At 40.1% G+C, this 13,053-nt stretch overlaps 1 protein-coding gene across 1 annotated transcript; it reads left to right on the top strand.

The window, feature by feature from the left end:
* Nucleotides 1-7,841: 7,841 nt before the first annotated feature.
* On the top strand, nucleotides 7,842-12,797 carry LOC118786897 (G-protein coupled receptor family C group 6 member A-like). Its single transcript, XM_036542247.1, has 6 exons — nucleotides 7,842-8,034; nucleotides 8,126-8,432; nucleotides 8,807-9,634; nucleotides 10,122-10,331; nucleotides 11,432-11,549; nucleotides 11,863-12,797. Exons 1-6 carry the CDS (start codon nucleotides 7,844-7,846, stop codon nucleotides 12,795-12,797), a joined length of 2,589 nt encoding a protein of 862 aa, XP_036398140.1. The 5' UTR covers nucleotides 7,842-7,843.
* Nucleotides 12,798-13,053: the final 256 nt, after the last annotated feature.

Genomic DNA, 13,053 nt, shown 5'->3' with positions numbered 1-13,053 from the left:
GCAGGAGGACAGATGGAGATGTACGGGAAGAGACCATGCAATGTGCTCTTTAACACACCTGCACAGGTTGGTGAGTTTTCAGCTGTCCTTTTCAACTTTTATCAAATCTGTTTAATGAATAGTGTGGTACTGAAGGAAATGTTTAATTGTAATTGGTAATTATAATTATGTATTGGTAAATATAATTGAAAGTTCAGATTTGACACCAGTAAGGCTTTTGTATGTCATTTCCAATAAAAAACAATATGTAAATATAAGGAAATATGTCATTAAGATCAGCTTGATAGATTGCAACTCGTTAAGTTCACACATATTAACTTAATTATGAACAGCACTAATTTATGTCTGAGCAAAATACTGTACATTGAAACAGTCCTTTTTCAGAAATGTTTAAGATACTACAGTATGTTTTTTTATTATTTGAGAGGACAAATTGGCTTGTTTTCAGACAGTTTTCTGATATGCTTTCAGCTCAAAAAAGAACACATTATCTTCCAAATTGAATATGTCTGCAAATATGTGAACAAAATACACACAGACAAATCCTGTTTGTTTAACTGAGTACATTCCGTAACTGCAATATTTACAGTATCTCAGTATCTCCAAAAAAATCAATCATCATCAGAAAGATGGACTAATGGATAATATAATGCTCAAGAATATAAGATAAATATGATGAGCAGCAATTTGTCGGAAAAAAGTGTTACATGTATTTCAGTCAACTAGTCTCTGTAGCAAAATATAACCTCCTATCTTGTTCTTATTCATTCAGTAGTTGTTGTTGAATGTCCATATTCAGTTAATTTACCTCATTCATCAAAGGAAAACAGATTATGGCTCAGCTACAGCTTGAACACTCTGACAAACAAAACCTCACCTTTAATTCCGGTTTAGGTTTTGACTGAATGCCAAAGTCCATGGAGTTGTAGAACACTGTTTTGTTGAGTAGGTAGGATATACATTCTTGAGATTTTGTTCTAATAAATACACATTAAGTGCAATTAAACCTAATGTGCTGATAATTGCATGTTCAGAATATGACATCGATAATGACCATATGTTAGAGCATTAAGCAAACCAAGGATTCTGGAGTCGGCACACTAACATGTACATTTACAAACAGTAGTACACGCTGTAACAGCTTGGAGAACTGTCCGCAATTTACTGCAGTTCCCAGATCAGTAACTTCCTCTTTATTTTGGTGAAGTGAATCTTGGATTATTATAAATACTGCTTCATAAACACAAACACATAAAAACATATTAATCAGTTTGGGGGAAGTAAAGCCAAATTTACATGCAGTTTAGTAACTGAAATTCACTAACAACTACAGAACTACACAACAACAATAACAGAAATACAGAACAAACCATTCTAAAAGACCTTGTCATATTTCTGACCATAATATCTCTTTGCAAAAAAACAAACAAACAAAAAACATCTGGACAGCCTCTACATTTGAATTAATCTGTTTCATGAAGATTCCATTTCTTTTTATTATTTTCAGTGCCTTCCATGTGCATACAAAATATCTATTTGAAATAATTGTCTTTGAAACACCTTTAAATCTGTCATTTTGAGCAGCCTTTGATCTCACAACTGGTTATTATTTCTTCCCCACAAAGAACCTCTTAAAATCTGCCAGGAGAAGATTTAAAGAGGTGCAGAATAAAAGAGCACAATAGTGGTCTATCATGAAAGAACACAATAGTTCCTTTCCCCTTACTCCTGTCCTTTCTTAGGTCATGTGTAAGATGCGTAACATTAAACAGAAGAACACCAAAATGAGAAATTACTGTCCTATTTTTTCCACATGATTTTGTCTATTGGAAAAATACATACAATGGAATCAACAGACCAAGCTTTTGCACATGTGATAGGACAAATAAACAGAACATAAACGAATAGGCCAGAGGGGACACTACACATTTTGAGCAGATTTACCCAATATATACAGTGACTACAGCCTGAATTTTTGCACACAAGTTCCAGCTGGCCCTGATACAGTGAATGTATCCTTAATGGACAAACACTGGCAACGCCATGTTGTTCAAAAACATTGTGTGGCATTGTAAAACCAGCAGTTGTGTAGCATAACTGTATACACTTGCATATTGATTGAACAGAAATATCTGCAAATAGAAATAGAAATATCTATGTACCAGATGTTCATATGTATGTACACTTCAAGAGTGAACATTACCGTTTTTTCCAAAGACAGCATAGGTGCATGGCAGCTACATTTGTTATTTTTAAGTCAAAGTTAAGGACGCACGTTTATTGAATCCAGAAAAGAGAGCAATTGATTTTGAGTTCATCACACCTGGTCATTGAGGGCAGCACAGACATCACGCTGGGCCTACGTGCCTGTGAAGCAGGGACCCAGAACATTCAGACACCTTCTACCTGGGTGGAGACACCGGGGTGAGTGTGTCTGCGTCTGGTAAAGTGCACTATAGTGAGGTGAATTAGCGCTGCACAGACCAGTCATCAGCTATAAAATACCAAAAAATAACAGTTATGACTACTAGTGCAATGCACAGTTAACGATGGCCCTCTTATCAGGACAACTGAGGAGGGGCCACTGGCAATTAGGACACTCTATGAACGATAAAGGTTTTAAAAGAAACAGAGCCTGCTGTTACTTGGGCTGCTTTTCTTTCTTCCTTCCCTTTGTCTCTTCTTCACACACACACACACGCTGTTGGACTTTGAACAGCTTCCTTATGCGTTGGATTCGACCTTTGTTTGGCCGTAAAACTATGCGTCTGTGATATCACCCAGAAACCGGACATGTTCCACAGCTGATACAGCTGACTTCTGAAATCCCCAGAGGACTCTGCCTTTGGTGATGCTGCCCCTGTGATAGTGCTCAATTGGGTCACTGTTTGGGGACATTTTAAGGGTAGTGGATCACAAGGTTGTGGCTTCAGTTCCCCAAATCCTTTGAGTGTCTTATCCAGGGAATTTAAGAACTCAACATTGAAGTTTATATAGTGACATGAAAATAATTTTTTAGGATAAAATGCTTATGTTTAGAAGTTGTGCCTATGAACTTTCCATGTGAAAATCACATAAGATTTATATATTTTAGGTGTTCTATCATTAACTGAAACATATAAACTGAAGGTGTTTACTGCAGAGGAATACCCAGTTGAGACTTTTGTGGTAAAACACTGAATTCTATAAACATTCTATAAAGATTTTAGATTTAAACATTTTTATTCTAAAACTGTGCGGCAAGAATTGTGTGCCTTTGTGCTATGGAGGGCATGCCACAAGGGAGATACTTTCTAAATCAACAAATCATGTAGAAGACTCCACACCTGGCGGAGCTCCAGGTGCTCTTCAGATAACTCTTGAGTGGTTAGAGAGCTTGTGTTATTATCAGAGTGTTTTTAATGTGCTGTAACCAAGCATGACAACAGCCAAGTGAGGCACCATTGCATATTTTAATTACTCTGTTGTTATTTTGTGGTGGAAATCAGTATTATTTTAACGTAATCTGTGCTGCGCCTAATTTCCCCCTTTAATCTGCTCACCCCTATCAACACACCTGGTCTGCGACCAAGGGGTCATGAGTGTGAATTTGTTTTACAGGTGGCTCATCTCTAAGAAGGTCAACATATGCATGCTGATCAAATGAATAGGATGCTCATATGTAATATATGCTGTATGCGTCAGCATTTCAGTAACAGAACACTCCTGAAGAAAGTGCACAGGTAGGTGTCTCACTATAAGAGAGCTGCTATCAGCTCGGCCTTTCCACCGTTAACCGGAGCAGGCTCATTATGAGATAAGAGGCATCACACCGTGTGTTTCAGCTGACCTCGGCACTGATAACAGCGCTCACCATGCCTCCTTCAGCATGAGGGCACGACAGGCAGGGCATGACTGAGACACCACCCCTGGGCCCTGGAGTACCCTCAGTCATACCAAGTGCCATCTGGTATCTGCTCCAGGTACCATAAAACTTGACCTGCGTAAAGCCAGGGTCCAAAGAGTGACTGTAATCGTCCTTTCCTCAACCTACTTTGACATAAGAGGAGATTATTTAGGGCAAACTGATGAAGCATGTACCTCAACTCAAAGGAAATGATAATAAAAATACACCAAAAATCACAGTATATCCACAATACACAATATCCATTGAATCAGACTGATCAGACCTTAATGGACCCGAATTAGTCCTCGTGGTGCACCGGTGCACCAACGTTTCAGTTCTGGGAAAACAAATACGTCTTATCCGGTTGACTAGAATGTTCCAAAGAAAAACAAAAACTAGTTTATCAGGAGAGATAAGCAGTAACACAGGATGACCTCACATTCTACCGCACGCACCTCAGCCAAGGTTCACATCTTTAGCTCCTAAGTAATGTGATAATCCACCCATCGATATGATGACTACAGATGACTACTACTACCCTTGCCATCCACCAATTCTTCGAGAACTCACAGAACTTCAAACAGAATTTTTGGTACAATGTTCCTGGAGTTCATGTTTGCTTAGATCATCCAGCTTCCTTGTCTCTGAAATAGTGTCTCCCTAATGATCCATGTTATGTGTACTCAGCACATATTTTGCTGCACATGCCATCATTTCTTTTACCACGTAATGTGCCCTTGTGGAAACTCAAAGCTACATAAACTAACTGAAAAAAAAAATTCGTGTCACATTTTTGTTGTTGGTGCATTCTATTGGCTAGAAGGAGGAGGGGGCATTAGGATGGCACAGGGCATGTAAATGATTCTCAAACTTGTGGGTGAGCTGGTGTTTATTTAAGCAGAACTTGTTGTGTGGAAAAAAAGCATCAGACCCTCCTGTTCCCTCTGTCTGGTCCTGCTCAGTAGGAAAGGATAATAACGAAGTGACACCTGTTCCACGTGTCCTGTGTTGACCCAACTCACATAAAGAGTTCTTGTATGTGCCATTGTGAGCAAGTCAATGTCAGAATGGAAACAGTGCAATGTTTAAAACTGAGACCAATATATAAGATGACAAAAGTACATAAACCTTTAGTAAAGCATGTTTTGTTCATGCTTTTGGTAAATTCATGAGGTTAAAATTCCCCTTGAATGTAGGGTGTACTTCAGGAATTGCATTTGGCACAATTTTCAGGGTCACTTGATTTGTTCATAAATACCTGATGGAAGTTGTAAACCACTGCACTTGGGTTAATATTAAGGCTGGAATCCATGTATTCAGGAGGTGCTCCATGTTCTACCTGTTTTGATCATTCTGATCCAAATTAATTTTTTGTAAGAGGAGATTGCTGTAAATTAATGTTGACCATACTCAGAAACTCTACACTACAGGCTATCAGTAAAATGCAAATATAATGTCACTATCAAAAATACATTTAATTATTTTTTACTTATCCGGAACCATTATCCAGATGGACCTTAATAGTTCAGATATTATCCATTTATCCAGCTGCATATTAACAGAGATAATTCAAGTATCCTGCCAACGGGTACAACAGCAGCCTACCACCTGCTAGTTGAACCAACTGCCTTAGAGTCACAACACCCGCCCCTCATCAAACAAAACGTATTATCGTTTTAATTTTAATTGAAGGACATACGAAAGTTTAAGGAAATCATTGTGTTTCAATATAATACAATATATTTCATATGACATTGAAACAATAAACAGAGAGAGGCAGAGACAAAAAATGAGTTGTTCACGATCAGAATTTATCCTTATACTAAAATATATTTCTACCATAAAATAAATGTCTGCCAAGCAAAGTGTATAAATAAATCACTCTAATTAGTGTAAATGCAGAGTAAATATCAATATACAGACATACATTCAATCATTCATGGTGTTTTTTTTTTTGTTTGTCTTGTTTTTTTTTTGTAGCTCATCTTTCCGTATGAACATTTCTAAACCCATGATGGTACATGACTCTAATGACCCCTAGTGGGACTTTCCTTGAACTGCATGCAATCAAATCATACTTGTTTACTACAGTACATATGTATCCAGCACTAAGCTGCATCATCATGTAAAAATGTGAAACTGTACACAGAGGTTTGGACTGTAGTCTAGATTGAGCCTCTTCAAAGCCAAGATGGAGATGGTATTGAACATTTTGTTAAAATATACTTGCCTTAAAGGTGGAATGACTGCTTTAACGAGCTTTTATCTTGCAAACAATAACATATTGGCATCAGCCCAAGCCTTTTTACTTAACAGATCTCTACACACTCTGAGATTTGGGCAGTAATCCAGCGATGCTGTCTGTATAGATGTGGAATACCAGCTGGAAAACTGGCTCGACATGACGCACACGCACTCCCACTAACAATAAAACAAAACTGTGGTTTTGAGCTTTATTTGATAGTCAAACACACTCTGTCTTGTGCTCTTGAAAAACAGACATCTTTTGTTTTGTGATTTTTTGTCCTCCTCCCTTTTTAGGGGAGGAAGTGTTTTAATTAAAAGTTGTGGTGATCCATTCCCTTCTTCAGGAAATAAATAATGTGCAGTAATTACCTTTATGAAATACTGATTGTGGCAAAAGGCACACGTACGACGTGTTACGTCAGACTCCACAGGAATACTCCCATTTACCATGGTCCTCAGACAGATGGCACAGTAACTTCCACCAAGTCTGAAAGTACTCACAAGAAAAAAGAAAAAATAGTTCACCTTCAATGTAGCACTGCCCAATGATATGTAATTAAAATTGCTATGGTCCCTCGCCTCTCCGTGGCTTCCAATATATGTTGGAATTTTTTTCCCTCTGTTGTGCTTGTGACTCCTGAAAAGCTGACATTCTGTGAACTGAAATAATTTCAAGTTTGAGTTTCCTGTGGTGGGATGATCGCCACTTTCCATACGTATGCTATAATACTCGGAATTTAGACACTATCTTCTGTGCAGAAGCAGAAAAAAATATGATAGTAACATGAGTTCCACAACTCTTATAAAGACAGGCATACACAACTGCCAATGTTCACCATCTTCATTTCCATTGCCCATTTGCACCATTGTTTTTTCCACCAGTTGTCTAGTTCAGACAATGTATCGTAGGTGAGTTCATCCTTCGTAATAAACATTAACCAAGGTCCTGACTCACGGTAGTCATTACAGATCCTACTGCGTTTGTTGAAGAGAGCAGGGTTTACTACTAAAATTCCCAGTCTGGCCATCTAATCTGGCGAGACAATTGTCTTCGTTTCTTCCTCAGGCGATGTATAGGTGTTGTGAGTAAAATAGTTGCTGTGCACCACAGATGGGTGCTACACATTGGTTTCGCGTCACCATAAAGTGCTTTGAGATCCATAAAACGATAATGGGATCGACTGTTGTTATTCGTCATTCATAACAATGCATGAAAACAAAGTGATACAAAGTAATATGATTACCAGTTACTATGGTAATCCGAAAATATTATTACTACCACTACTAACCTATATCTGTTACTAATGCTAGCTGAACTAATAATGGCAAAAATCATCATAACCATAATTAACCTTTTTCGTCGTCTGCCTGTTTATTTGATATTCATGCCGCACTGTTTCTCTTCTAATGAAAGGTTTTTTTTTTTTTTTTTTTTGTCAAGTATGCAAAATGTTCGAAGAACTGTGTTCAGAGAATTAGGTTCAGAAGTTCAGCTCTCCAACTGTTAAGACAGACGTTAGGTTATATTTATCCCGGACTACTAAGGATACGGTTCACAATTCCGTGAGTTAATTTCACTGTAGTCTATGCAAATGTGTGAACTTCCCTCTGCATACATAAATATAGGAAATTCCACATGCGGATTGACAAGGTGTGTGAAGAAGTTGTGTTTCTGAGCTGTCCCAGTCTACTCCACTTGTGACAACTAACATGTGGCTCTTTGCACTACTGTTTCTTACCCGGCTGTGCGTCATGTCAGCTGACCACCCCTGCTCAATACCAGGGGGTCCTGACGGAGTGTGTGGGTCTGGAGATATCATTATCGGCGGACTTTTTCCCGTGCATACACTCAAGAAAAAAAGCAATGACACTAAATCTCCCCTCTCCGTGACATGCGCTGGGTAAGTACAATATCTGTATCGATAAAAAAAGATGTAAGTGTGATGTGCATTTATAATCTACGCTTGTAGCAATAATGTGTGTGTGTTTTAGCTACGATATAAGGATGTTCCTGCGGACCCAAGCGATGACATACTCTATCGAAGTCATCAACAGATCTCCAATTTTGCCAAATTTGACCCTGGGATATGAAATGTATGACACTTGCGCAGATGTCACCATGGCGATAAGAGCTGCGTTGAGGTTGATGGAGGACAGAGGTCATGCTGTTCAAGACTGTTACGCTCTGAGCAGCGAGTACACCGCATCCGAGAAGAGCGTCAAGGCGGTCATAGGCGAGAGGCACTCCGAGGTGTCCATAGCTGTTGCCCGGCTCTTCGCGCTACCTCTTCTCCCACAGGTGATGTTTGGAGTTGCTAAATACTTTTTTATTTCTTTCTCATCTTGAAATTCGTTTCCACAGAAAATAATTTTGTGACTATCTCTAAGGTGCACTCCATTTGGAAGATCTAACGGACCGTTTCTTTGGCAGACTTCTGGTGTGTGGTCTGTTAGATGTAGTCTGTCTCTAAATGCACAAGGAGGTTGGGATATTTTAGTGGAAATTCGCATTCAGGTGTTATCTTTTGTTGCAAAGAAGTAATGAACCTGTTTTATGTCATTGCTTAGAATAATAACAGATTTGGAACATTTGAATATGACACAAAATAATACTTGCATTGTGCAGCTCATGTTTTAGGAACTGAGATAAACCCAAAATGTTCGTGTTTTCAGATTAGCTATTCTTCCACAAGTGAACTGCTGAGCAGGAAGCACAAGTTCCCCTCTTTTCTGCGCACCGTTCCAAGTGATGCGCACCAAACTCGGGCAATTGTCCAACTGGCTAAGAAACTTAACTGGGAGAGTATGGGAGTTATCGGCAGTGACGACGAGTACGGAAAATATGGAGTCGAACGAATAATCGATTATATGAACAATGATGTGTGTCTGGACTTCAAGAAGATTCTGTCGTCGAACTTTTCAGTTAATGGCAGCCAAACCCGCGTGGAGCTGAACGAACTCATGGGAACAATCAAGAATTCCACCGCAGAAGCCATTGTCATTTTCACCAAGGATTCCAACGCGAGAATCATCTTGGAGGAAGCCGCCAGGCTGGGTGTCAACAGGACCTGGGTCGCGAGCGATGCCTGGTCCACCTCCATCGAGTTGGCTGGCCTGAAAGACATTCAGCAGGTTGGGAGAGTAATCGGTTTCACTGCGAAGAGAAACAAAGTGCCGGGATTTAAAGAGTATGTGCGCAACTTTACAGCGCACTCGTTTGCAAATAACAGCTTTTTTCAAAAATACTTGAGTCTTAATCCAGCCTGCTCTAGGTCATCGGACGATGACGCTCTACAGAATTGCTCAATATACGACACCGTGGATGACTCTGAAAACAGTCCCGTGAATTGTGTAAACATTCAGTGCGTTACAGAATATATTGACGAGGATGAATCCTACAGTATATACCTGGCAGTTAATGTTATAGCTCATGCTTTGCACAGCTTGTTGAAATGTAATGATGTGAGATGTGAAAGAAACACAACATTCTATGCCTGGGAGGTAAGACTAATTCAAATGTTTGTTTCTCTATTTGTGTACTGTATCAACAGGGCTATGGTGATTGAGATTTCCAATGCAATCAATTTAAAGCTCTAATTGGTAACTTTCTAACAAGTTGTTAAAATGGTTTATTTTACGTAGCAACTTTTTGAAGTCCAACATGCATGCAGTGGATCGGTCATAAACATAATTCTTTGGATAGTTGGTTATTGAGGATACATTAATACCTTCATTACTATATACTGTTTCAATAATGTTACCGCAAACACAGGACCCAAAACCAGCGAGGTGATGTGGTCACTTGATTATTCAAAACGAGCGGACGACCGTTAAAGGAAATGAGTATGTTTTAATTGATTTATCGACTGCCATCCTCATGCTAACCACGTAACTAGTAAAATAGAGGAGATTAAAGGGGGCTGTTGCAAACATCACGTCTGTGTTTCTGGGGGTATTTATAATCTTTGTTCTGAATTTATTTCAACAGCTTCTTGAAGAAATCAAGCACGTTAATTTCACCTTGGATAACCTCACAAACATAGCCTTCGATCAGAACGGAGACCCTACCATAGGTTATGAGATTCTGGGTTGGGAAATGAACGGAGACAAAACTGAGATCGTGCCAATCGGAGAATACAAACCATCCGGCGTCATCGCACTTAGGGACGACCTTGTCCGGGAATACAGTAATGTCACGGTGAGCTTTCGGATTGTTTGGGCTTTGGGTTGGTCCCGATGACAATCTGTCTAAGTTTGCTCTAAGATTAGGGACGCTTTGGAAATTGTGTTATGAAGGACGTTTTTAATCGATGTTTAGCACTGATTAGCAGAACTCTTATTGATTAATGTCAATGTTCTGTGTTATTCAGTGGGTCTTAGGTGTAACAAAAACATCAATAGGTGGTATAACTGCTCCCAAATGTTTTCTTCTGGTACAGACAAAATCACGCACGCTGATGTTTGACAAGTGTTTATTGTCTTCTTTCCAACCGGCAAACATCGTGAAAAACTGAAATAAAGTGAACATTACATTTTATAAACACAAGCATGTTATCAGTGCAAAATGAGTCTCTGTTGACTAATTGCCATTTCTTAGTGAAATCCCTTTAATGTCTATGAGGATTTAGTTAGCCATGTAGCCTACCTACTAAAACTAACGTCAATGCCCTCTTGACACTTGTATTTACATTAACTTGTGAAACATTAAATGAATTGCGCAAAGGTAGAATGAATAACGAACAATGACATACCGTGTGCGCCTTCTGACCAGAAATGTAGAAGTCGTTACAATCTTTCAATGTCGCACTGATACTCTTCACTGGCGAAAACACTTTACCCTACGTGTAGCTCTTGATGGTTCTGGACCTGGCAATACACGCATTTCCTCTCCAATTAGTTAGCTTGATCACGTGGCCACAGTATGTCATACATTCAACGCAATTCACTAGTTTGAACAGTAGGTTTCGTTATTACCCAAAACAAACCAAAAGTTATATTTGCAAAATATTATCTACAATATGATTGCACAACAACACCTATTATAATAAACAAGCTATTTTCTCTGAAAAGGTATTTTAAAATATTAGCAAAATAGCACATTTTCCTGCGACAGCTACAGGTGGAGGCGAGTCAAAACTACTTTTGTAAAGTATAGAATGTAAAACAAGAGGCAAATGACAGGATACTATGCTCTGATGAAAAGTAATATGTGAAATTAACACCAGAGAAGAGAAAACAGAATACAAAACAGCCTCTAACATGGATTCCTTGTCCTGCTGCTATATTTTTAACCTATAGGAGACGGTCTTCGGTTGCTTCAAATCTTGCCCCCGAGGACACCAGCTTGTTGCAAAGGGAAATCTGTGCTGCAAGGCCTGCGACCCCTGTGAGAAGAAGCAGTTTTCCAAAGGAGGAAGTGAGTGAAATGACACACAATGACTCACCTGTAGCTGAGCTCACGCATCCCCACAGGGCATATTTTCAGTCATCAGTCAACTTAGTAGTTAGGTTGTAGAGGCTCTATTTCCTATTGGCTAAACAAGCAGGTCATTTTATTGTGGACCTCAAACAACTTGGTTGGGCCTTCTTGGAGCCAGAGTTGGACACCATAAATAGCCACGAGGGTGCATTAATTCAATCCAAAATGAAACCAGGAAAAAATGTAAAAGATGATGTATTCAGTGAATGATCTCTTCTCTGAGGAGTGTTTGCTCTGTTTAAACCCACAGAAGAGCAGTGCCAAGCCTGCAGTCAAACTGAGTATGTGTCCCCAGAGAGGCACAGCTGTCTGAAGAAAGCTGTGGTTTACCTGGAGTGGACAGACGGATTTGCCATCGTCTTGGTGGTATTTGGGGTCATCGGGGGAATCTTCATCCTGCTGGTGACCATTCTGTTTGTGAGGAATCGGGACACGCCCATCGTGAAGGGCGCAGGGGGGTACTGCTGCTTCCTGGTCCTGTTCTCGCTCTTCGCCTCCTTTGGGAGCCTCTGCGCCTTCATCGGGAGGCCCTCAGAGATATCCTGTAGGGTGGGCCTCCCTCTCTTCGTCATCGCCTTCACCATCTGTGTCTCCTGCATTCTGGCAAACCTCTACCAGATATTTGTCGGCTTCAAGTTCGACTCGGAGGTCGGTGACAGACTGAAGAGGTTCAACAAGCCGGTCGTCATAGTGACAGCCTGCACATCCATCCAGGTGGCGCTGTGTGCCCTGTGGCTGTCACTGACGCCACCCTTCCAGCGGGACAATTTTGGCAGCGAGGATTTCATCCTGATCGAGTGCTCCAAGGGGTCCAACGCCATGTTCGGCACCACGCTGGGCTACATTGCACTCCTTGCTGTCATCTGCTTCCTCTTCGGTTTCAAGGGGAAGCGCTTGCCTGACCTCTACAAAAACTCCAGCTTCATCACAATCAGCATGCTGATCTACCTGGTGGTGTGGATCCTCTTCATCCCCGTCTACATCAACACATCAGGGAAATACGTCCAGGCCATAGAGGCTACTGCCATGCTGGTGTCAAATTACAGCATCCTCTGCTGTCACTTCGGCCCCAAGTGCTACCTTATCATCTTCAGAAAAGAAATCAATGATGAAAACGTTATCACAGAGCACATCCGAAAGCATTATGAAAATAAGGGCATTTCAGTTGTAAACCCCAAGAAGTGAAAGGAAGCAGCATTAATCCGTTGTCAAGTGAATGATTAAAAAGTCTTCACAAATACTTTGGCAATGTGTGACATCCTTCCTAGAGCAGGGACAAATGTGTTTCGTTTGTAAATAGTTTAGCAATTACGATTGTGTCACCAACAGTCATGATTCTTTATGGTCTTTCAGTAGACAAGAACTTCCATACAATCAAACCCTGAAGGTTACATTTCATGTTGTCATAGCAGAACTTATATTTGGCCCGGAGTCCAATGAA

This window comes from Megalops cyprinoides, chromosome 12 (genome assembly GCF_013368585.1).
Source record: "Megalops cyprinoides isolate fMegCyp1 chromosome 12, fMegCyp1.pri, whole genome shotgun sequence".
Classification (NCBI taxonomy): domain Eukaryota; kingdom Metazoa; phylum Chordata; class Actinopteri; order Elopiformes; family Megalopidae; genus Megalops; species Megalops cyprinoides.
The sequence above is the reverse complement of the archived record's forward strand: the minus strand, read 5'-3'. Positions and strand labels throughout refer to the sequence as shown.

Bases quoted from the DNA above. Each gene is read 5' to 3' on its own strand.
- LOC118786897 (XM_036542247.1), top strand. From the start codon at position 7,844: ATGTGGCTCTTTGCACTACTGTTTCTTACCCGGCTGTGCGTCATGTCA. The intron at 8,035-8,125 runs GTAAGTACAATA...TGTGTGTTTTAG, and splicing joins CTCTCCGTGACATGCGCTGG to CTACGATATAAGGATGTTCC. The intron at 11,550-11,862 runs GTGAGTGAAATG...TTAAACCCACAG, and splicing joins GCAGTTTTCCAAAGGAGGAA to AAGAGCAGTGCCAAGCCTGC.